Here is a 25,564-nt window from a genome sequence, read left to right as displayed (position 1 = left end):
AATAAACGAGAACGTTCTAGAGGTCTGTAACCAAGCGTTGATTTTACGGCACAGCGCGCGGCAATATTGCAGTGTAGCCTGTAACATAACCCACAGGCAAAGGAAACTTGTAAACTTTGCGCGACACACAATCAGCATGTCTTTCTCTCTGCATTTTGGTTTGAAGGGTTTAAGCCTCACCCCTGGTTTAAGTTTCACCCCTGCCTCTTTGTTTCGGGTGTGACTAATGTCGGGGGTTCGCTTTTGTCCACGTTCGATCTTTCCCTAATAGGTCACCATCCCGCAGTCCTTTATTTTGTGATGTGCATCAGGACCTCGCCGAGGTGTGTTAAGAGATCTTCCCCCTCCGCCTTTTGTTTGAGTTAGAACCGTAGCGGTGTGCTATTGGTCAATGTCTCTTTCCTCTTGTAGGTTCGGGAAAAAGAAGTTCATTCTCTCCCCTTTTTCTTTCCTTTTGGTTTCGGGGCACCTCTGGCCTATCAAACCGCGATATTCTCTCCAATAAATTTCAGCTGTGTTTGAGATCATGTGTTGTGTTGTCCTTTTTTCCCTTCATTCTCGGGGTTTTGTCTAAAATGTTAAACCTTCAACAGCTCGTTTGCGCCCGAACGTTTTGTTCGTAGACTGGATAAATCTTTTTTCTGCATTCATGAATAAACAAGCTGGCTTCGTAGATTGAAACAATCAACTTTACAAACGCTCTGTGCGAAAGAAGACGACAGCTGCTCGAGAATATGTTAGATTATGTTGTATACTCTGGTTGCGGAGAAAAACAAAAGAAAGATTTAGACAAGGCGAAAACAGGCGGGTAAAGAAAACAAGACCGTGTGAATTATTTCCGAAACGTACCAAATAATATCGTCGGGATTCAGTCTGCAAACTTTTGTGCGGGTTAACGTTAAATATTAGCCCTATATATTATAAATGTGGTACTCATATATTTAGCATTATTTCCCCGTTCACTACTTTACTAATGCAAAACAAAGCACACGTTAGGAAGAGACGCATTGCCATTGAAAAAAGTCGCTGTAGATTTTGCAAATATAGCGGGCAGCAGGATGGATGCTTGCTCAAAATAGAAGGCGTGATTTAAGTGGAAATCAAAAAAGACACACAAATTATGTGGTACCGGAAGATTCCAAATATAACTGCAAAAATATGACCGTGTACCTACCATATAAAGAGTGCCTACCTGTTATGCATAAAATTGTATTTTAGTCGGAGCAATGTTTATATAGGGTTTCAGTGTAAGACTCGTTCTGCCTCTGCTTTGTATTATCAGTCTTAGAGTGCATAAAATGATGGGATAATTCTTACGCTAATTTGACTAATTAGCTTAAATTTGTTAATAGCTAGACGCTTTAATTTTTGGGTTTAGGTTTCATTCTACACTTGCAGTGTTGACAGAAATTATCATTGGATGCCAAAACTATTTAAAAGTTTTGCGAAAAGGTATTGTTTTTACTAAATATTAATTAAACATTTTTTGCCTTTTTTTGTCCGATCTAGAGATAGTGCTGAAAAAGAGCGCTGCGAGCCATGTCCACAATGACGCTCGGAAGAGTGGCGTGGTCCCTCCATTCACGTGGTCACTTGTTTGGACGGCGCACCCGCCAAGAATACGCTGCCGAGATCACGATAATTTCGTTTAAAAGTCTATGTCAATCTTTCAAGTCTCATTGTGTGGTGCTCTTTTAAAGTACAATTTACAAAAATCCATCGAAAAAACGCGAAAATTGATAAATTAATATAACAAACAAATATTGTCTTTTTGAAAATTATTTTAGTTAATTTTCTCTCCAAAACCAATTGCGGCCAATACTCCCACTGCAACATGTCCCTTTAAATCAAATAATTAAAAAGTTTTCTAATACATTTTAGTCAATTAGTCAACTTTCCTTAACGATTATTTCCTCATATAATATCTGCTGAGGTTGATAAATACACGGAGAAGATGGAACTCGTCTAACCATCATCAGCTTTTTTTTTTCAATTAGTTCGCACAAAAAAATGAAGCACTTGAATAATGCGCAGATTTTGGTTTTACCAACAGTCAAAATTGTGCTCGATTTTTGTTTTTAACTTGGAGCACAGTGCAATTAAACCTGAAAAAACAAACTTTATATGTAGAATAGTACTTAAAAAACAAGCGAGCCGGTGGTGATTCATGGTTATAAAAACGCCAGACTCAGGAACACAGCAGGAGACGAACACACTAGAACGTCTTAAATAGTCTTTGAGACCTTGTATTGTGTTCGTCCCCTTCTGTATACCAGAGTCTTCTGCTTTTATTACCATTTATATCTAGACACTTCGGATCTTTATATCTGAGAAAATATAAATAGACGACATCACTGCAGCATTCATCAGACGCAATACACATAAACCTGCGCAGTCTCTAAATGTTCGCCACCATAGTTTTATTTATGACAGAAAATTGCTGAATGTGTTTGATATATGTGCATCCAAGCTATTTACTTTCCCGTTTGGTAAAATGTTTTTGAAAATAAAGCCCCGCAGAGGCAAGGAGCCTAGAATATTACAAAAGCTCTAATAAAAAAAGAACAGGACTGGCCGAACTTATTGACTATAGCCTTCGCGCGCTATCCCCACCAAAGCACGTGACTAACCCTTAACAATACGTTCAGACTTCTCAAATAGAAAGTTTATTTGCATGATACAAAAAAAAGTCCTGAAAAATTTGCTATTCCAAAACTAAACTGCTACATTTGCATGCTGTAAATCTCTATACCCAAATATTCGAATGTGTCAATATAACTATACTTCTAGCAGAAAGCATAAACCAAAAGAATACGTGAAACGCACAGGAAACGTAATTTAGGAAAAGTGCGCACGTCTGTGTCACGCCCACTCTCAGTTATATCATTTCTGCTAAAAGTATACTTACATACCGATAAACAAAGAGTGATAGTGCTTAAATAAATAAATAATTGGGCAATTTGCAAAATAAAATAAAAGCTCGAAGAAAAAAAATAAAAATTGGCCGTTCTATTTTTTTTTTCTGAAAGACAGTTATTATTAGACATTTATTACCCGGTCTTTTTATTTCGATACTGAACATTTTGCTGTATGAACTCGCGTGCATTCCTTCGAGAAAAAAAAGAGCTAGATGAATCTGGCTCAATCGAGCCAAGAGCAACTATACAAGGCATAAAATGAATAGCTTTTCTTCTATTGCAACCTATACTTTACCGCCAAATTCACTCATAGAAGCTTCTTCTCTCCCCTTCCTAATAGCACCCTTTGTTTTATCTGGTATTCTAACAAGTAATCCTCGAGCCAAATCTGCGACAGAAGGCACCAAATTATTTGGTAAAATGATGGAGATTGAAATATAAAGATTAAAAAGCCGGCACAGCAATCACCCCAGAGAAACGAGGAAACTTCGGAAACATATTGTAAGAAAGGCTTCAGGCTCAAACTGCGAACCTCCGGGACTTTAATTGGGACTACAATATAAAATAACACCAAGAAATCGTTTAGCCAGCGCATCTGGATTCAGTCGACGCTCTTCCACATGACCTTTAAGGAATCTTGCATTCACTCCTTGCGTACTGGCACTGCGTCCCTTCATTACTCTGCCTAAGTCACTTCATCTTCCACCTAATATCGCCCGGCAAAAGATGCATCGCGCCCATTAAAAGGCATGTTTTAATTTTTTGCTTAGGCTATGCACTTAGTTGAAACATGGGCATCCAAACTTTTGCAAGAAAAAAATTGATTCGCTTAGATGTAATTTACTTGGCATTCACATGAAAGTATGAACCTAATTTCAGATTTCTAAAGATAAAGTTAAACAATAGTTAGAGTGCATTAATGCTTAAACCAATACGTATGGTTTTCACGTAGTCTGGGCACTAAAAGTAGGTTGTAAAGGGCAACTCAACTTCGTTCCAAAGATTTCAGGATAATTAGTGATTTCGAATTAAAAAGCCCTAGTAAAAGACACTACGTCCTTTGTTTTGCGAAAAATGGAATATATATTTTTAACCTAATTTTAAACACGAGCGGAAATTGAAACCCAAACTTCGGCTCGATCCGGCAACATTGGCATCGGGCCGCCAAGTACATGGCCCTCACGTGGTACGAGATTTCACGTAATCCTTGGCCCAACGACGGGCGCGATTGGGGCGGGCGTGTGGCAGGCGCGAGTATCGTCTGTACCGCGCTCTTCGCCACGTTTTGATGTCTACGGCATTGGACGACGTCTGCACAACTGCGGCATAAAGGGGTGTCCAAACAGGACATTACAAAACCCGTGACTCCGGCAAATCGTGCCGCGCTCTGCCGCGATCCGCTTCCGGCCGTCGGAGGGAAATTTCCCTCCGTCAATTCTTCCCGGGGGGAAATTTCCCTCCGTCAAATCTCCCCCTCGCTTCCTCCACGGCGGCCTTGCTCTGCTTATCACGTGGGTCCGGAGAGCCACTCACACGCTCTGTTGGCTGTCGGTCAATTGCTCAAGGCCTCCGCTCACAATACGGAACCGCATCGGACACCATCACGACGAAAGTGAATCTCGACAAAGAAAGCAGATCCGAGGCGGGCGAAACGCACCCTTTGACGCAGGAATGTCCCAAATCCAGCCAAAGCCGGACCTCCTTGGCCTTCGAGCCGAGGCGACGGCGGTACGCGAGGGCGTTGGCGAGGTGAGACAGACGCAGGTGGCGTGTGACGTCAATCTGAAGAGGAGAGCAGTCGTGATCGTAAAAATTTTCACGACTCCTGCAAACATTTTCACGACTCCGACAGACCGTAAAAATAGAAGCGTCCGCTTCAATTTTCACGATTTGTCGGAGTCGCGGGTTTTGTAGTGTCCTGTTTGGACACCCCTTAAGTCTGCGCACGTGGTGTCCGTAGTGTGGACAAAACTCCGAGATACGATCGGGAATTATAGTAGACCGTTCCAGCAGCCCGCTAAGCACCCGGATAGCGCTCCGTAATCCGCCACAAGACCTTGAACCATGCAGACAAGGCTGGCGGCGCGCATGCGCGGTTGCGGCGTTTTTTCGGGAATACCTTAGCGGAGGAGAAAAACTATATACTACAACTCCCTATTAATCACAAACGGTGAGACGACGACGGTGGCTGTGACGCGGAAGACGGCGGTAACGGCGGGACCATGGCGGGCGGCCGGACGGCTCCCAAGAAGCGCGCTGCGCAGGCGCGTTACGCCAATCACGTGGACACCGCCGAGCGCCGAGAGGCAACGTTGCTGACGTCATGCGCTACGCTCGCCCCAATAAGTAAAAACAAGCGGAAGGGGGCCATGATGATGACGTTTAGCTCAATGTTGCCTCCGTCCATGCGCTGAATTCGCCTTGAGTGCGCTGTTTGTTGCGCCTGAATTCGCCGGCTCGAGTCAGCCGATTTCGGCAACTTAGCCAGTTGCAAAGTTTCCCGGACCGTTTAAAAAGTATTTAGAAAAAACTGCATTTTAATATTAGACGTGTGGTCTTCCTAGGCGATACTGAAGAGGACTGAATTGTTTTTGTTTAAACCAAAAATGAAGCGGAGTTGCCTTTTAATCCGGTTTTACAGGACACCTGGAATAAAAAAAAGGGTGAAAGCTTAAAATCATAATTCACTTGAACTTTTCTTCTGTTCACAAATTTAACCTTGTACAAAAACTCACTTTCGCAAGATGATTATTTTGGTCTGCATCCTAGCTCCGCCTTCTGATTGTATTACTTTGTCTTTGTCCATTTTTTAGGGCGCTTTTAAACTTTTTGAGGTTCCCCTTTCCTCTGGTTTTTGTTTCACCGGCCAAGTAGCGTTAATATACATTACACAGTTGGACAGCCAATGCTCTTTGTTTCTTTCCTTTACGGGTTTCAGGCTGAGTAGCGTAACCTCCACTAGAGACGAAAATACGCAGTTTACCTTAACATACCACTCGAAGAAGTCGTATGCGTTCTGTGTTGGCGATATCAGACCCAGGTTCGCAGACCAGCTTGTTTCTACTTTCGTCCGCATCGGAACTACGAAAAGATGGTGCATTTAAGAGAAGGAACTATCACTTTAAGACAGTTTACCTTGACAGCGGGGACAGATCGTCTGAGAAATGCGAAAGAGACAACGTATATCGCGATGTCCCTTAGTATACAGCAGTGTTCGCTGCTCAACTTTACTCAGGAAGAATAAAAATAACATACGAAAAGGGATGAGACGCAAAAGAACCATTCAAAAGGTTTCTAATATTACGTCAAGCAAAAAAAAAAGAACCTGCAAACAATCCATTTTAATGAAACCAGTTCATCATGATATTTGTAAGCTCCTGCGGCACCTAAAAAAATGCGCATAATAATTTTTGAAAGTAGCACAATAATATTAAAATGCGGAGTGTCATTTTCTCTTTGTGATCAGTGACTCCTATATACCAGAAAAAAAACAAATATATATCGTAAGGAGGGAAGGGGAAAAGATTCATATACATCCGAAATATTAAACACTTAAGACGTACCCGGATCATTTTTTTCATATTATATTAATATTTTACTGCAAATGAACAAAACGTATGTTAAGGCAGACCTGCCTAAGCCACATTGGGCTTGACTGGCAGCTTCTTACAATCACTGAAACCAGCCGTATGAAAAAAGACCTGCAAAATAAAATCCACACACAGAAATTAGAATAACAAAAGCAAACTACTGAGCACTTTAAGAACTAAAATTTCTCAGGGCTTTTTTGAGCTTGTATTTTGTTCTTAAATTTAGAATACTAGAGGGTAGTTTGTTCAGAAATGCTGGTATATAGTAACTACGAGCCCTGTTTCCAAATGTTGTCGAACGTCGAGGTATCGGGTAACGCTCTTTGGGTCTAAGAATACGTATAGAACTTTAAATTGACTATTCCAAAAATGCCTATGAACAAGAGTTTCCATCAATAACGGATTAAAATCAGGCAATTGCAGTGCTTTAAACATGTCAATATCCTTACCGAGGCATAAATCATAGGAAATCTTCTTTAACAAAGAGCGCACAATCGAAATAATTCTAATTTGCCAACGGAGTGCAGAATGACCATACACGGTAATATCGTAAAGGAGCACACTGTAGACTAGAGCATCTACAACAATTTTCCGAACTCATAGTGGCATAAAATATCTCGTGTTGTATAACAAACAAGACACTACACGGATTTTCTTACACGCATGAGCAAGATGAGTGTTCCAGGTTCGGTCAATGTCAAAGAATAGGCCAAGGTATTTTATAGAAGACGTATGCTGTATAGGCTCACATGCACATAATACACATCCAGACGTATGTTACCGTGAAGAGGAGGTTATATTAACTTTTTTGAGGCCGGTTGTGAAAACATTAACTGCGATTTCGATGCATTAACTTTAATTAAATTAGCTTCAAACCACTCTATAGTTCTAACTGCCGCAGTTGTTAAGACGAAAAGGCATCTGGTAAATTAGACGCTCTAGGTATTATAACGGATTCGTCAGCATATTGAAATAGTGAAATTGGTATCGCCATGGAGAGGTCATTAACATAAAGATTAAAAAACAGTGTATTTAAGACCGAGCACTGGGGGATACCAGCTTTGATTGAAATAAATCCGCTATGATACGCTCAAAATGAAACACATTAATGCCTAACCTGTAGACAGCTTTTCAGTATATGTAGAAAAGAGCCTGAAAAGCTTAAGTTTGAAAGCTTTAACAAAATCCGATGGCTAACACTATCAAATGTCTTGCGGACATCAAAGAAGAGTACGCAGGCGACTTGATTCCGTTCAAAAGATAAATTGAGTATGTCAGAAAAGTCCTCAAGGAGAATTTGAGTGCCCCGGCCCCGTGTGAACCGGCACTGATAAGGAGATAGTATACAGTGTTTATTTAAAAAGCTCTTCATAGTTATCCACAAATGTTTTTCCAGCATTTAAGCAAAGCAAGACAGAATGGAAATAGGTCGATAATGTTCTACGTTATTTTGCACGCATCCTTTGAGTAGTAGATTCACCAAAGCTGTTTTCATTGCTAATTTCAAACAACACTGTTTCGAATATCTGTTGTTCGCTTTACAACGAATACTATTTCCTCGATGGCGGGGAAGTCAGTGGTTCAATAACATACTCGGAGTTTAATTTATTTCCAAGCGTTTTTTCAAAGCTTTTTATTTGTATTTACTGTGACGAGTCGGCCATGCATCAAAAACAAAAATTTAGTATTCGCTAAATAAACTCATGGCATACGATTCAGTAGTGCGTAGCAGATTTTCTCTGGCATCACGTTTGTAAGCTGAAACCAGAATTACCCGTTCGTTTTGAAAAACTCAAATTTGTTTTATAATAACGCAGCTAAAATAAAATACAGCGAAACTTTGCAATTGTGCACATGTACTTGCGCAAAGAGAAACATTTATTATCACCTCTAACACAGGTCTATCCGCAGAGTATGTTGTTTATCCAAGACTCCTGGAAGCAAGAGGAACCAACGGAGAAAAAATTCTTCAAATCACTGAACAACTTTCTCTTAGTTTAGAAAAAAGCTCTGCTATCGCCGACAAGTTAGTTGTCTCGAGTACTAATGGCGCTGAGCAAGTAGATAGCATTGTAAGTATTTTTCATTTTTCCAAAAAAGTCTATCATATTTTTGCGTCGTGAAATTGTGTTTTCCCTCGTGAAATCGGCATCTGTATATACTGCAGTGTTTGAATATTTCATATTCTAATGCAAGGGAGCTTTATGCTTTTATAATGTAAAACAACAAAAAAGTATACTGCTGCTATGCTTGCAGATATATTAACACAAAATGACTGCATAGACAAATCTTCTTCCTATCACACATTTGAAATAGTATAACTCATAAAAGAAGGCGACTTTTCAAATATTTTGTGTATAGTGATATTTTGCCTTAATTTTGCTTGTGCATTAAGATGTATGCGTTTTTCATGAGTAATTTTTTTCCAGCTTGTCATATGATTTGATGTTTAACGTTCGCCTTTGTTATTTTATAATAACCTTAAAGTCCCTCCGAAGTAACTTTCACATTCAAGATGTGCATGGCTGTATTTACCGTTTCTTTCGTATTTATAAACATATATCTTACTAAAATGCTGCAAAATTTTGCAGACTGAGCTCATTGCTGCGGCCATAAATTTTCTGGCCATACGCTGCCCTTTCGTGTACACAAAATGCTCATAAGATCAAATATATATGGACCTCCAAATGTAAAGAAAAGCGTCTTAGATATATATGCTTGTGTGTTGAATCAGCCCAATGAGCTTACTACTAAAATCTGTAGGACAGGAATATTTGTTTATCCATTTTGTAACAATTCAGTCTACATTCCACACAACATGAATTTTAATTAAATAAAAAGATAAAGAATTTTTCAGTCAACTCGACTAAATTTTTTCATTATTTATTTCATCCGTCTTTCCGGGTTTTTATTTTCTTGTGGCTTCCAAGTTTTAGGTTAATTCTACAAACCCTGAATCTGGCAGTAAATTTCGTCATTCCGCGTAAATAGCGCTTATCAGAAAGTGTAATCTCAAAGAATTATTTCTTCGTTGTTTACGTTTAACAAAAATAATATTGAGGTTTGTATTGCAAGAAGCAAAACATACAAGCGAGCTTTCCAGGAAACATCACAATTTAAATTCTAGACACGGATAAAAATAATACAAGACGGTTCAAAATCTAAGAGGCTTTGACTTGCCGTGTACATTATTTTATTTCTCAACATCTCACGGTTCAGATTACGACGATTGGTATTTTGCGTTAGAATCCTCTGTTTTCTTTTACGCCGAGTGACCAAGCTTGATCGAAATGAATGTGTCATAACCCTCCAATCACGAAGACTGGACTTGCGAGTGTGACCTGATCAGTGCTCTACTCTGGTTAGCGCAGATGATCTTCTAGATTGCATTCATTACATGTATGTTTAGCTTGATATGCTATCTCGGAGAAGTTGCCTTTTTTATCTAGAGGTCTCAAATTCATAATGGTTTTCTTTGTCTAGGTAAATGGATGTTGAGATTTATGTAATTATATCTACAGCGAGGTCACGACTCGAGCTTGCCTCTGTCATATGGAACTTAATATCTAAGACACAGGCTATAACAATCGAAAATGTTCAGAAAAAGGTGATTCAAATTGTTGATGATAGATACTTCGAGAGGAGCTTTTATTATAGTTATGAACACATTCTCGAAATCTTCTGACTTTTACTTCTGCCTACCAGGAGACCTGTTTGAGATTTTCTTTCTCTGCACAAGGTTGCTAATGGTACATTTGATTCTCCGTAACTCCCTCAAAGGGTGAACTTTCATGTCCCTTTATGCCTAACGTGATATTTTGTTTGCTACTATCTTCGCTCACTATGCTTCAGTTTCAATGTACTGTCGCCGTTTGGATAACCTTACATTTGTCTCTTAACTTTATGAGTGTCTAGGATATTTTTTTGCTGGTTTTATTGTTTGTGTTGGCGCACCAAGTGGAAGACTGATGTGGTGCTTTTGGGCACCCCAAACAAAGATTATTTTATAAATATCTATATTATCATTGTTATTGTTATTACTATTATTATTAATATTATTATATCGACTTCTATTAACCATTGTGGTTGGGAATTTCTGCCGCGAACAATGACTAATATATTAAACCAAATATTTTCAGTGGATCAAAGACAGAAAAAAGGCTGCACAGGCGTTTGATTTTTTTTTGGGGCGTCTCAGTCAAAACTTTCGTTTCTTAAGCTGTGCTTTTCTGGTCGTTTTTCTCTAGGCAAAGACGTCAATTTATTAGACAGTAAGATTTGAAGGTGCGTTAAAGTAGCGGGGCTTTATACATTTAGTATTGTTTGTGGTTGGTTTGCCTTGCTGCATACCTAACCCGGGACATAACACGGAGCCAGCAGTTTCAACAACAGTAAACTACATTTAATTGGGCTGGGGAGCCGCCAGGGTGCCCAGAGGTTGCAATTGGATTAGTGAACCTGTATGACTAACACGAACCCTCGAGCATTCACAGCAAAGCGTTGCTCACACACAGGCCCTTGAGCTTAATGTATATCGAATTGACACTGCCTGGCGCAATAACTCGCATTCTTTTGCGACCTTCTTGGATGGGGCGAAATAAAAAGAGGCCAATTTATGCACTACCTCCGCAAAATGTGTACCTTCAATTACTCAACCCAATGAACACCAAAAAAATTTTAGAGTTACTGTAAAAGCGTAAACCAGGAGCAACAGCTAAATGTGTGTTTATTTGGAGGGAAGGAGGAAGGAGGCTTGGGAGGAGTCTGAACTCAAAAGAGGAAGTTAAGATGCGAAGAAGGCCAGTCCATACATTTGAAGTACTTCCTCACGATTTTTGATTGTCGCAACTAAAGAACAAACAAGCAACTACTGAAAAAAAAAATTAATTTGAAAATTGCGGTTGATCTATATCTATATATATTTCTGAGGTTTTTTTTTTACGTTTTGTAAAAAAAAAAAGACCTTCGAGCAACCTTGGAAAGCTAATTAGACAAAACTCGTGTTCTCTCTTCGCTAATCTGGTGCATAATAAGCCACAATTTCCAGGGAAAAGATTCTACAAACATACAAACAAAGACAATATTTTTTCATAAAATTAAATTTTCGCGTTTCTAATTTCGCACGCACCTAAATTGCTTGGAAATTAGCGTATTCAAATAAAATCACAAATGGACCCTACAGATTATTTTACAAAATATTAGTGCTAGTATCTTTTTTTTTTCAGGTGGACGGAAAGGAGGTGGTAAAGAATATTTATTACGATAAAAGTAAGATGGCAGCTGTGTCGGTGTCAGAGCAAAACGGAACTGTGGAAGTGGTAAGAACACAAGATTTACCATTCTTAGAAGACCCACGTTCAAACATCATCTACCGTGATCACTTAGGAATGCTGAGGGGAGTCCGGTTGTCCTGACTCCGCCACCCCCCTCCAACCCTCCCTTAATATACACATGTGTAAAATGTTGATACAAAGAAAGTTGGAGGGGGTTGCAAACAGCTTATACGCTGGACCTTCATGTGGAAACGCCTGTATACCTCTTTATGATGCAAGTGAGATGAAAGGGCCAAGTATTCATGTTAACGTTTTAAGAGGAAATTACTTCTAAATCTATTAAAATAACCCTTTGAGGTGCTATTATTTATGCCAACACTTCCTTCCCTTGCCAATGTTATTGGGAGGAAGGGCTGGGTTTTATCAATATTTTGTAAGTACATTTAAATATTTATCGTGTATAAACCCCGTAAACATCGTCACTGAAAATCCCGACAATTTTCTGGAATGACCAAAGCATATATCTCCTAAATAGGGGAGTAATACAATGGTATTAATATTATGTAGGTGTACATTTCACCCTTCGAAATGAGCCATTCTTAAAATATTTACTTTATGTTTGATTGACAAAACAAAAACACATATCCAGTATACATATTGCGCACACATAGCTCGTACAGATTGAACCGTAGATTTCGCTAAACAAACTTGTCTGACCATGAAGTAGGTTTTCTTGGCCTACTCAATGTGCAGACAAGTTAAAAGAAGAACAAAAAATTGAAACACGTTTACAAGTTCCTGTAATGCCGAATTAGAGCGCAGCGCTTGAGGAGGAGGGGAGGCTACAGAGGCGAGGGTATGCCCCTTCTCCCCATCCTCCCCTCGCCTCCTCCTCTCCTGCTATCCTTTCATTTCGCGTAAAATTTTACACTACACTTCCCGCTAAATGCAGTGAAAAAAATCCCCGCTAAGTTTAGCAGAAAATTCCCCCCTAAATTCAGCGGGGAAATGTTTTCGCTATATCTAGCTGGAAAATTTAGCCGGGAAATGTTTCCGCCAAATTCAGCACAGAATTTTTTCCGATAAATTTATCAGGAAATACTTTCCGCTAAATTTAGCCAATAAGTTTTTCGCTAAATTTAGCCGACACTTTTTTTCGCTAGATGTATCGGTAAATTTTTCCAGTGGGAAAAGTTTTAGGCTAAATTTGCGGAATTTTTTTCGAGCGCAGTGTTTTTTCGCTAAATTTAGCGGGAAATTCTAATGCTAAATTTGTAAGATATTTTCCGCTAAATTTAGCGGGGAATTTTTTCGGTAAACTTAGCGGGGAAATTTCCCGCTAGATTTAGGGAAAAAATGTTTCCGCTAAATTTAGCGGACAACTTTTTTGCTAAATATATCGGGAAAATTTTGGCGGTAAATCTAGCAAGAAATTCATTCCCCTAAATTTAGTGACTAACAATTTCCGCTAAATATAGCGGGGAATTTTTACCGCTAAATGCAGCGGGGAAATTTTTCCGCTAAACTTATCAGGAAGATATTTCCGCTACATTTAGCGGGCAAGTCGTTTCGCCCAATCTGGCGGGGAAATTGTTCCGCTATATCTAGCGGGGAATTCTTTCCACCAAACGTAGGAGAGAATTTTTTCCTCTAAATTTAGCGGGGCCATTTTTTTTTGCTAAGTCTAGCAGAGAATTTTTTTCCACTCAATTTATCGGAATAGCTTCCTCCTCCTCCCTCGAGACCTCTCGTGACGTCACATGTGGCGTCTTTATAGGAACCGTCCCATAATGCGACGCGCGGTTGCGCCGATGGCGACGCCACTCTAGCCGGAACAGGCGCCTAAAAGCTGTGCTCTAAAAAAGAAAAGAAAATACATTGCGACACAGCCCTTAGAACGCAGTGTATCTCATGCACAACAGGGGTGGTGCATCACATTCCCCGGTCATCCGGGAATCGCTACATCGGCCAAACGTGCCGATGTCTTAACGACAGAGGCCGCGAGCATGGAGCGCCTCTTACGGGAACAGCGGCCGGAGAACTGGTATCTCATCACAGCACATGCCACTGCAGTGCAGCGTTTAACACCAGAATCATCCCTGACAGTAACAATCCTAATGCACGCGAGATGGTCGAGGCGCTCGCGATCGAGGAACACGCGGAAGATTGCGTCAGCACCCCATATATCATCGTTCACAAAAAAAAAAAAGCAAGCCGTTTACTGTTCTCTGTAATGCAGAATTAAAGCACAGTTCTTGGGGAAGAAGAGGGGAGGTTATGGAAATGAGGGTATGTACCTCAACCTTCATCGTACCCTCTTCTTCTTTCCTCCTCCCGCTCCACCTCCCTCTCCCTACCTCCATCTTTCTCCTCTCATTCTCGTCTTCCCCTCCTCCCTTTCTCCTCCCCTTCCTGCTGCCCTAATTTACCCCCTCCCTCCCCCTCGCGACTGTAGTGACCCTCGCGACGTCACTCCTGAAGGTCTCGTGGACGTGACCTTTACGGTGAAGGCCGTGACCTTCGTTGTCACCTTCACAAGTGACTTTCGTGACGTCACTTGTGACCCTCGTTACATCACACGTGACGACATGTGTGATATCATGATGGGAAACGTCCCATAAAGCAAAGCTCAGTTACGGGAAGGGCGACGCTGCTCAAGCCGCAAACGGGAGCCTAAGAGCTGCGCTCTAAAATAAAGACAACACCTACGAAATGACACGCCTCGAACAACAACAGCAGGAGCTCGTGGTGGATTAGTTCAAGAACAATTATTTTTAAGTGTTTCTGTGTAATATTTTTGTATAATTTTTGTATATGCGTAATTATCAGTAGTATCCTTCCGAGTGCAATAGTTTTATTTATGTAATACTTTTATCGTGTTCTACTTTGGTTTCTGAATAAAGAGGCAAACGCGCAAAGAAGAAGTTTACACTAAAACATCGTTGGTAGTAAGCTGCTTGTCCTCTCCTGTCCTTTCTCTCTTCGTGTCCAAGTAGTATTCCAAAGCTCTATTTGATATATTTGCATATATTTTAGACCAGAAATAAGAGTGAGATGTTTTCCTTTAACGGCGATATTTTTATTCTATTTAAGGGCCACATGGCCGAAGAAAAGAACGTAACTATGTAATCTATCTAGTACAGCAAACTAGTGAGTAGAGTTCGCAAAAATATTGCGAAAATACTATCAAGGACCACAGAAACGTGCTATTAAACAATATAATAACTTCGCATCGCATGAAATTACATCCGTCTGTTCATCCAAAATAGAAAGGATACAAAAGGAAGTGCATACTAAGAAATGTTCACTAAACTGCGTTTGCAATCCCTATTGAAAATTCCATCAAGATACGTAATTTGGGACATTGACTGCCAGTCAGCAGCCTTGGTGGAACGTGATGGACCATCAGACGTCATCTGATGGTCCATCAGACGACGTCTGACTGCCACTGCCAAGGGAATTTCACCAACAAGGGCAGCATTTATATAAGAGTAAAGCTATACGCACTCATAAATATCGCCAAATGCCTCGATAAAACAAAATGTTCGAGAAAAAAAAAAAAAAAAAAAAGCAGGACCACCGCCGGATCGAACCCGCGACCACTTGCGTACAGATCGGACATCTTGACCCCCATGCTATGCCACCGCATTGGAAACTAGATTTGACTATTTGTTTTATACGAGATGCTTCGGCTGCAAATGCAGTTAAGCCGTCAGCAGGTTATGCAAAGTACTCGTACATCACTGGCCGTACTTCAGTTCTACTCACCTGCAATGTAGAGTACTTTCGCGTCGTAGAACGATCCTTTTGTTCGCGCGTCTCCGGCCCAGTGGACCTGGTACACCTTGTCGTCTTCAACTACACCGCTAAAGTCCCTTATATCGTCGGAACTCACAACAGGCTGGGTCTAGAAATTTTACTAAAACATAAGACATTGTAGAGCCCGGGCAGGATCAACAGGTTGGAGCAAGCGGGCAAACAAAACGAGTGGAGAGCGATCGTTCATGAAAGCTTGGCGAAGTCTCTATGGGCGAAGCGAAGTGTCGTGTTCGGCGCTTCGGCGGGCTTCTGATCAAGGTTGTCGGTCGGTTGCGTGTCATATCTCTAACGTCAGCGGTTTTATGGGCTCACGTCCCGAAATCGTTTTCTCGTCCATTGATTACTTTTCGTATTCATAGGTTACGAACGAACTTTACGTCCTTTGACCGTATGTCTGTCTGCACGTCAAAGCTTTTTGAAGTACAGTCAGAGAAAATCGATGTACAATCAGAATCGCCACCAAGACATCCTGATGGCATTTCGCGGCGGCCGACTGCCACCAGGAAACCATCAGAAAGCCGACAAGCGGAGTCTGACTGGAGTTTGACTGTCGGTCAGAGTAGCTTGTTGGCCAATCAGACATGCTTGACGTACAGTCAGGCACAGTCAGCGGTCCACTAGAAAACATTGACTGCCAAACAGGGTTACATTGATGGATTTTTCCTTCGGGATCAAAAGCACTTCTCTAACGTATTTTTTTTTTTCTTTTTAGCTCGAGAAAAAGTAAAAGACCGTGATCAATTTACGAGCAAGCATTTTGATGTCTGGAGTCTGTACCATTTTTATATTGCGTCATTAATACGCATTAGCTGGCTTATAATACTTTTTTTAGCTCGAGTAAAAAAAAAAGCTTTGCAATATCTAGGTTTTTTAACGCGATGTGTAGTTGAATTTTGTGTAGTTTTACATGTTTTGTGTATGACTGATCCATCAATTGAGTCATTGCGGACTTTTCAAAATTGAGAATTCAACCTGTAGTCGGAGACAGGTCAAGAACGAAGAGGAAAGCTCCTCCCACCTCTTTCAACATTAGCGGAGCAATGATGCAGAGGAAGCGACCTCCTCTCCAGCGTTCTCTCTGCTGAATTGGAAAGAGTTAGGCGGAGCTTCCACTTCGTTCTTGACCTGTCACCGATTATAGTTAATACTTATATAACGCCGGATTACGGAATTTAATTTCGGCGGGCGACCAAAAACAAACCGGAGTTACAAATGTATAGTTACGATGTCGTAATTTCAAAGAACAAATAGATAACAAAAACGCTGCTCCAAAAGACACCAATTGCACATCAAGGCTTTTGTTTTTGAGCTGAATGTACCTGCACTCTTTGCCGCTCCTGTTTATTGTCTTATTGTTTCGCTGATGGCTGGTGTTTTATTTTGAAGTTCTGTTCCTTTCAGGCTTCAATAGGCCCTTTCTGGAATTCAGTGCCATCTGGTGTCCCAAATGGCAGTTTATCTTTTACTATACTAATGGCGGCAATGAACCTGTGGTCTGCTGTATTTAATGGGGCACCGTCACTTAAAGGTCAACGGTAAACGAAAATGTGCACTTCACTACAATTGTTTTTCAATCTCTTTTAGTATTGATGGCAAAACAAATGCAGCCAGTCGGAACGAAGAGCCAACCCATATAGCCGCCTTGATAGAGTCCTATACATCAAGGTGCTTTGAAGCCGAGTGAGTGCTACTAACAGATTGACTGGGAATGAGTTAGGAATGAACGCTTACGCAGCTCCTGCGTCCAATTCCTGCTTCACGTCGTGCTAACGTCGAGAATGTAAAGGCATCGAATCATCTGCTTAGGAGCATCTTCAACTTCTTCCTTCAACTGTAAACAGAAGGCCGCCATTAGTATAGCACATATGCCGTTTTCAGATGATGATGATAGTGATCAAAGTGGCCAGACTGAATTCCGGAAAGGATATAGAACAGATCCTGAGCAATGTCACTTTTTATTGCGTCCTGAAACATGTTATTCGGTGCGCACGTTTCTGGGTGCTAACGAGGCCTACAACATTATTCAATAAAAAAATATCATGAATTGTTATTCCAAGAAGCAAGTTTCCTAAGCCGCAATCATGTTACGCACAGAGCGGGGCCTTGGGCCCCACATTGAGGATTGCTCCTCTGCCCCTGATGGGACACCATGAAGGTCGATACGGAGCACACAAAGTCTTTGAAATCGAGGAGCCGGAGGGGCACAGAATCGATTACACAGGTGAGACACAGCGTAAAACTTTTTATACGAAAAGGCTTGGATCCTTCCACTCTTATCACCTGCCTAAGCTAGAAAAATCTGACTCGAGTTGAAATAAGGCAGAATGTTTCAATGAGAATTCGACCTGTTTTATCTAGTTAGTTGAAGCGCCCACACTTCTAATATACTTACATATTGATTTATAAATGGTTTTAAAGCCTGATAAAAGTGGCTTATAGCGTGATTTTCTAAAAATAGATAAATATGGCGGGAAATGTTTTGTTATAGCCGTATGTCATAATTAATAAAGTACCGAGATGATAAAGCACGCTAACCAATGTATGTTTATACACGACTTTATAAAGCATAATTGCGACATTTGTCAACAAAATAGGTTCACCAACCTTTTTTTCGCATTTACACCAGTTTTCGTTTATGCATATTACGTTACGTATAACCATATTTGACAATGCTATCACCTCTAATTCAGTAGTTGTCTTAAAATAAATGTTTTGTTGGTGAAGTTGTACCTGCACCTAAAAAGGTACTGTAAACTAAGCAAAAGTAATGATGTTGCGATCGACTTCCATCAGCAATCTTAGGCCTCTTTTTATAGAAACGTCTCGATCAACCTTCAAGTTTTTTTAAGTTGCCAAGGAGTAATTAAAGTCTCGAACATTGCTACAAACCGAATAATTATTCTTTGAGTAAAAACAAACGTCAAAACAAAAAACTCGGCAATTTTTTGTTATTTATTTATTCATTACCCAAGCTCTTAGCGTTATCTAAAAATTAGTACACATTAAATTCTTTTGTTTTTCAGCTTCAGCAGAGCAGGAATGCCCTGAAAGACGACGTAAGTAGAGTCGCCTTTTAGCGACAAACAATTCGAAAGTCTTATACTGTCACGAATGAGAAGGTAAAACAAAAATAACTGGGGAAACTGAAACGTTTAATGGGGCGAACTTGTGCCCAAAAATGAAAAGGAAACAGAGGATAACAGCAGGGCGTCGCGGGCGTCCAAGTCGGCGTCGGAGCACAGTCGAACGCTGGGGCGAGACTGACCGCAGATCGCCACGCAGAGCCTTATGTACACGGGTTGGCTTCTGGAACAATCGGCCTAGAACGTTCGACGACTAGAATATTCGGAACTCGGTCAGACGAGAATGATCTTCAACTCACGAGAACGCAATGTTGAAAGAACAAATAAAAGAACATTTCACTCACTGGAATCGAACCTAGACATTACGAGCGACAGTCACGCGCGATAACCACTCGGCCACGCGCGGTCGCTCGCCGACGCGCGTGGCATTACTCCCCCCTTTAAAAAGTCATCGTCCCAATGCAACGTGAAACGCAACAAAACAAAGCAAGGCAAACAAAATAATGGAAGAATACAAAGGCTGGCAAAACACAATTCTATCAAGCGTTGCACAACATCCCAGTTCGCAGTCTTAGCGTGCGTAGTACGGCTTGAGGCGCACCACGTGGACGATTTCCTGTAATGCAGAGCGGCGTGATGAAGTCCGTGTTCCGTCGAACATCAACTCGTAGTTCAGATCCCCGAGTCGACGAAGTACTTTGTAGGGTACAAAGTAGCGCTTTAGGAGTTTTTCGCTTAGACCACGGCGGCGGATCGGTGTCCACACCTACACCCTGTCTCCGGGCTGGAAGTGGACCTCCCGACGACGAAGTTTTTAGCGGCCAGTGTTAACACGTTGTTGGGCTTGCATACGGTGTCTGGCGAGCTGGCGGACTTCTTCTGCCCGTTGGGCAACCACCTGAGCGTCGTCGCTTCCGTCGAGAAACGGTTCGTGGGGTAACCCCGCGTCCGCATTGTCATTACTTCGCGACCATGAACCAGTTGAAACGATGTCACCCCGGTGGTCTCTTGTACGGCCGTGTTGTAGGCAAATATCACGTACTGCAACACCTCGTTCCATGCCTTGTGCTCCACGTTGTAGGTGTCCTATTGCCACTGCCCGATCTGACCGCGCTGCGCTCACTCACCGAGAAACCAGACGACACCCCCTGCCATAAGGAGGAGTTTTATAAATACAGTTCGCTGCTCCGCCGCTGGCTTGGCCTCCCCGGTTGTGGCAACCGCGCTGCTTGCCGGCCTGCCTCGATGGTGGAGGGCCCGGGTACGCCGTGAAGGTCTGGGTCTGCGACTCCACGATGAAAAAGGCTTCTGTCCTCGAGCTCTGCCGGATTCGACAGCCCCGCCAGTGCCGTCCGCGTTTTACCTCTTCTTTTCCTCCTTTTCTTCTCGTCCCTCCCGCCTCGCCCTATTCCTCTCTTCTTCCTCGTCCCCTAAATCCTCCAATCCTCGAGCGTCTGGTCCTGGATACCGGAGGCCGGGGGTATCGCCTCCTCAAGCGTCTGGTCCTGGGTTCTGGAGGCTGGGGGTATTGCGTCACTCTCAAGGAACTCATTGATGTCTTCCATTAGGGTGTCTTTCGCAGGAGGTGAAAGCAGTTCGGTTGTAGCTGGTGTGCGCGGAGCGGGATCTGGTAAAAACGGAGGCTGCTCGGCGGTAGAAGGGTCTGGGGTTGACTCCCCGATTGTCATTTCCTCGACTAGGGCTTCGTTTGGGTGTGTTTCGGTTTTGGGCGGGACCCAGGGCAGCTGGATTCAGGAGGTCGGGCCGGTTTCTGCGAAGCAACTGTACCGCTGCCACTATGCAGAAGTTGAGACCCATTGTCTTTAACATGTCTGTGTGCCGACGGCCGGCCTCGTGTGTTTTTGGTGCACAACCGGGACCTGGCATAAACAACACGGATTCATCTGGTCCTCAAAAAAGGAAAAAGCCGGCAATATGTGTCCCCGGAAGGGCTGTGGGGCCTGGTGGAGGGGTTGGGACGGGGTCGGTCTCGGTTGGTCTCTCCAACGTTGTCTTGAAACGAAATGGCGGTCTTCTCGCCCGTCGCACGTCGTCCAGGTTGCCACGGTGTGGCGAAGGCACGGTGGGGCCTGCATCGCCTTGGCATTCCTCTCGGGGGTATACGTTCACACCGTTCCGCGCTGACGCTGGTCGTTCCCTCGACGCAGATGGGCTCAGCACGTTCGGAGTAGAGGTCTGAGCCGGGGAACCAGCTCCTCGGGGATGGCGTGGCCGTCTCCAAGGACGGCCTCCGCGCCTTTTGCACCGGTCTGGTCCATATCGGCTAGCTGAGCCGTTTGGGGAAGTGGGGCTCCTCGCGTCCCACTGCGATGAGCCACCGTCTGCTGGGCCCCAGGGTCGATTACTCTGTGGGCTGGGCAGGTCAGCCTCTTGCCACCCAGCTTGGCTGTCCCCCAAACCGGATGGACTTGTGCCCAATCCCGGTTCACCTCCGGGACGGTAGTCTCCGTGTCGACCTCTCAGGGGGTGTCATTCTGGGCAGAAGGGACACAATTAGTAACCCTGAAAATATAAATTTCTAGGCCGTAAATCGTACTGCCGGGCAGATCCACAGTCGAGTTCTTTCCCGACAGGTTCTTGCACCGTTTGACTGCCGCGCTTAGAGCGCGTTGTGGGTTGCGCATCAGAATCGCCCTGGACAAGGAGTTCCTCGTCCCCCTTTGCGAGTTCTCGCTCATCGTCACCCCGATCACGAAGATGGTACTTTTTCAGGTCTGTGATGTGAACCGGGTCAGACTCCTCGTTCGTATTTTGCCGAGCGAGCCTGTAGGTAAGACGTGACTGTCTTGCTTTTACCACGTAGGGCCCTTCCCACTTCGGAGCAAATGAGGCTGCGAATCCGCTCGCTGCATTGGTCAAAGGATGTGTTCTCTAAGGACCAGGTCCCCCAACTTGTATTCCAGGTGACGAAAACTCTCATCGTACTGGGCAGCCTGCTCGATCTTTGCAGCATCGAGATTCTCTCTAACGTCGTGCATTGCGCTCGCCAAGCGGTTCTTTAATTTTACCGAGTATTTAGAGAGTGAGCGCTCTAGTGGTGCTTGGTTATTCTGCAATCCTTTCTCTAGCGGAGACGGTAGTTCTTTACCCAAGTTAAGTAGCGCTATTGTGAACCCAGTCCATCTGTTCACAGTCATCCGGATGGCGAAACCCATCTCGCTGACGTACTGATCCCAGTCCCTTTGTCTCCCGGTTTAGCGCGATCAACATACTCTTCAAGTTCCGATTCACTCTTTCAGTGATATTTGCCTGAAGATGGCATGGTGTTGTCCTCCTGTGTTTTGTGTTTAGCGCCAAGCAGGAGTCAGTGAACAATTTGATGGTAAAATTACAAGTATTATTGCTGATGAGACACGTGGGTGTGCCGAAACGCATGAAAGTTTCCAACAACTTTTCCCCGATGCGCTTCAAAACCAACCTCCTCAGCGGGTGTAACTCCACCCATTTTGAGAAATAATCGGTTATTACCAATAAGTACTGGTTCCCACAGGGACTTTTTGGTAGTGAGCCGACGATGTCGCAAGCAACCATCTCCCACGAGTAGTGACTCACTACAAGCTGCATCAGGCCTGGGGGCTTTCCCCCTCGCGGCTTCGTTATTTGGCAGGCTGGGTAGGTACGGGCGTACCGGAGTGTGTCCTGCCTCATCTATGGCCAGGTCGCTACGTGACATAACTTTTGAAAAGTCTTGCTGCCGCTGCCATGACAAGCTATAGCCGAATCGTGGAAGTAACCGATAAACCGCCTCCGTAGACTCCTAGGAATCACCACCCTAAACGTATAGTCGTTTCCTTCCTTGTCATCGATTGTTGGGATGTAGCGGAGGAACAAGCCGTCTTGGCCCAGCAGGTATCAATGAATGTGCTCGTTAACTTGACCGCCAGCGTTCCCGGTGTTGCTTTCCATTTCCACTATTTTCCCCAACATCCGCTGACAAAAACCGTCTGCCTTTAGGGCCTTGACAAGTTCTTCCTTGCTCAACACTTCACTCCAAGCCACGATCTTTTGTTCCCTCGTGCGGCCTCCTTAGACTTCTACGACATCTGGTTGCATAGATTTCCCTCCACTCTCTCGCTTATGAGCGGTCGCGCGGGAAACTCGTCTCTCGCAATCCCCTGGTTGCGTCCTCTCCTTCCAACCACTATCACCAGTGCCCGAGAAAGTGTGTCGGCAACCATGTTGGTCAAGCCCTTGCGGTCTACTCGCGAAGCTAATGTTTGCTCCTATTAAGATCCGGCGAGTGAGCGTTCTATGCCCTGACCGAAACGCGGTGGGGCGGCAAAAAAGATAAGGGGAGTCAACGGATTATAGTGGTACCCGTTATTCCTCAAGTCTATGATAATCCCCTCCCGGCAGACGAAGTCCTGTCCTAAGATCACAGGAATTTGCATGTGTGGTAGATAGAGAAAACGCTGCCTCCTTCGTCTGCCATCTAGGCTAAGGTCAATGCGTAGAGCGCTTTGTGCCCTAGCCGATGCTGCTGCTAAACCAAGCGCGGTGGGAACTTCTCGCACGTCAAGTGCTCTTCGACGACAGTCTTCGTAGACTCTGTCGCCTATTAGGGAAAGGGTCGAACCGGCGTCAATTAGTGCGTAGTAAATGTTACCACCGATCTCGGCGCGCACGTATGGCCCTTTCTCAGATGTCAAACCCTGAGTCCGACACGACGACGGGATAAACATCAATCTGTCGCTGACCGCAACTCCAGCCCCGTTCGCAGTCTGATGAGGGGCCTCGGCAGTGGCCGGCAACCGTGAGTAGTGGAAGTACAATTAGTGGCGGCGGCCTCTCCCGTTTTCCTGAGACCCATGTTGGGGCTGTCCCCATTTGTCGTGAAAACGTCTCGAACATCGCCGTTAGGGAACGTAGAGGTTCGCTGACTCCTCCTCCCGCAGCCGTGGGCCAAGTCCTTGCCCCCGGCGCCACTGCGCCGTCCGCCTGTGCATTCGCGCCTTCTTGTGCACTTGCAGCGACTGCTGACACCGCCTGGACATCGCTGTCGGCCAACCCCTTATTCCGAGCTGACCTTGAAATCGTTAGTGCCTAACTAACGCTCAACGGGCTTGGGCGGAAACTTCCGTCCTAAAAGAGAACGAGGCGCAATGTGCGTGGCCTCCCGGGATGAACAGGCGCAGCGGCAATCTGATCGGGCCCCACGTTGGGCTCCAGTTAATGTGGGTGTCCTATTGCCCCTGCCCGATCGGACCCCGCTGCGCTCGCTCACCGAGAAACCAGACGACACCCGCTGCCATGAGAAGGAGGTTTATAAATACAGATCTCTACTCTGCCGCCGGCTTGGTCTCCACGATTGTGGCGACCGTCGCTGCTTTGCCGGTCTGCCTCGAGGGTGAAGGCCCGGGTACGCCGTGGAGCTCTGGGTCCATGACTCCGCGATGAAAAAGGCTTCTGCCTCGAACTCTGCCGGATTCGACTGCCCCACCAGTGCCGTTCCGTTCCACCTCTTCTTTTTCTCCTTTTCTTCTCGTCCCTCGTCCATTCGCCCTATGTCTCTCTTCTTCTTCGGAACCTGCAACATGAACGTACATAGAGATCATGTCGGCGATGCTCTTCTTGAGTCTCTCCGTCAGCCTGTTTGACTGCAGGTGGTACGCAGTGGTGCGCCGATGGCTGGTGTGGCTCCGACGAAGGATTTCTTGCGTCAGCTGGGCCATGAACGATGATCTATGGTCTGAGATCAGAACTTCGGAAGCGCCCTGCCGGAGGACGATAGACTCGATAAAAAACTTGGCGACTTCCACAGCAGTTCCAGCAGGAAGGGCTTTCGTTTCGGCGTAACCATGGTGTCCGGACGTCGGGTCGTCGTGGCAGCCTTGGAAGATCTCCGCTTTAAGGTCGGTAGGGATTACCAGCACCCATGGCGTACTGTTGTATCCGAAGCCCTCTTTGTAAAATACATCTTGTCAGAGGACGAAGGTCGGCAGGGCTCTCGACAAGACACGGGGGACAGTGATACCTCGCCCTTCGAGGTGCTCGATTAGCACGCGCAACTCAGGATCGTCTCTTTGACGTCGAGCCATGTCGCCGGTGTTGTCTGCGCTTAGGAAGCACTCGTCCTCATTGTCATCGTTGCTGCCGGAAGGTGTTTCGACGGGGGCTCTGGACAGGCAGTCGGCGTCGCTGTGCTTGCGGCCTGACTTGTAGACCACAGTCGTGTTGAACTCTTGTAGTCGGAGACTCCATCGAGCGAGGCGTCCTGACGGGTCCTTCAGGTTCGCAAGCCAGCAGAGCAAGTGGTGGCCCGTGACTACACGGAACGGGCTCCCGTACAAGTACGGACGAAAGTTCGTGATTGCCCCAACGACCGCAAGGCATTTTTCTCAGTCGTGGAGTAAATATTCTCCGCCTTGGACAGTGCTCGACTTGCGTAGCCGATAACTCATTCAGTGTCCTCTTGAACTTCAACCAGTACCGCGCCGTACAGCGTTACTTGCATTCATGTGATTTTCGGTTTCCGCATCTTGATCGGAATGTCCAAGAACAGGAGGACTCTGCAGTCGTCGCTTCAGCTCGTCGAATGCCTGCTGCTCCTCCTCGGCCCATTCGAACTTCTCGGCGCCCTATGTAATGTTTCTGAGCGGTGCGGAAATCACTGTGAAATCCCAAACGAAGCGCCGATAGTAGGCACATAGTCCAAGAAACCTTCGCACGGCCTTCTTGTCTGTCGGCGCTGGAAATGCTGCGACGGCGCGAGTCTTCTCTGGCTCGGGGCGAACGCCTTCGTTGCTAACCACATGACCTAGGAACTTCAGTTCGTCATAGTCGAACCGACACTTTTACGGCTTCAGGGTGAGTCCGGCGGCCCGTATGACTTAGAGAACAGCTCGGAGCCGTCGCAAGTG

At 44.4% G+C, this 25,564-nt stretch overlaps 1 protein-coding gene across 1 annotated transcript in view; it reads left to right on the top strand.

Moving 5' to 3' along the window:
- The window catches only part of LOC120839982 (zinc metalloproteinase/disintegrin-like), a 100,421-nt gene that overhangs the window by 6,278 nt on the left and 68,579 nt on the right, over window positions 1-25,564 (top strand). Inside the window, exons 2-4 of the mRNA XM_040210403.1 lie at window positions 8,408-8,580; window positions 11,734-11,826; window positions 17,695-17,821. Of these exons, the coding sequence (XP_040066337.1) occupies window positions 8,408-8,580; window positions 11,734-11,826; window positions 17,695-17,821 (393 nt within the window). The remainder of the gene's footprint in view (window positions 1-8,407; window positions 8,581-11,733; window positions 11,827-17,694; window positions 17,822-25,564) is intronic.

This window comes from Ixodes scapularis, unplaced genomic scaffold (assembly GCF_016920785.2).
Source record: "Ixodes scapularis isolate PalLabHiFi unplaced genomic scaffold, ASM1692078v2 PGA_scaffold4__175_contigs__length_147842914, whole genome shotgun sequence".
Lineage (NCBI taxonomy): Eukaryota > Metazoa > Arthropoda > Arachnida > Ixodida > Ixodidae > Ixodes > Ixodes scapularis.
Note: the sequence above shows the minus strand (reverse complement) of the source record. Positions and strands in the feature narration are given on the sequence as shown.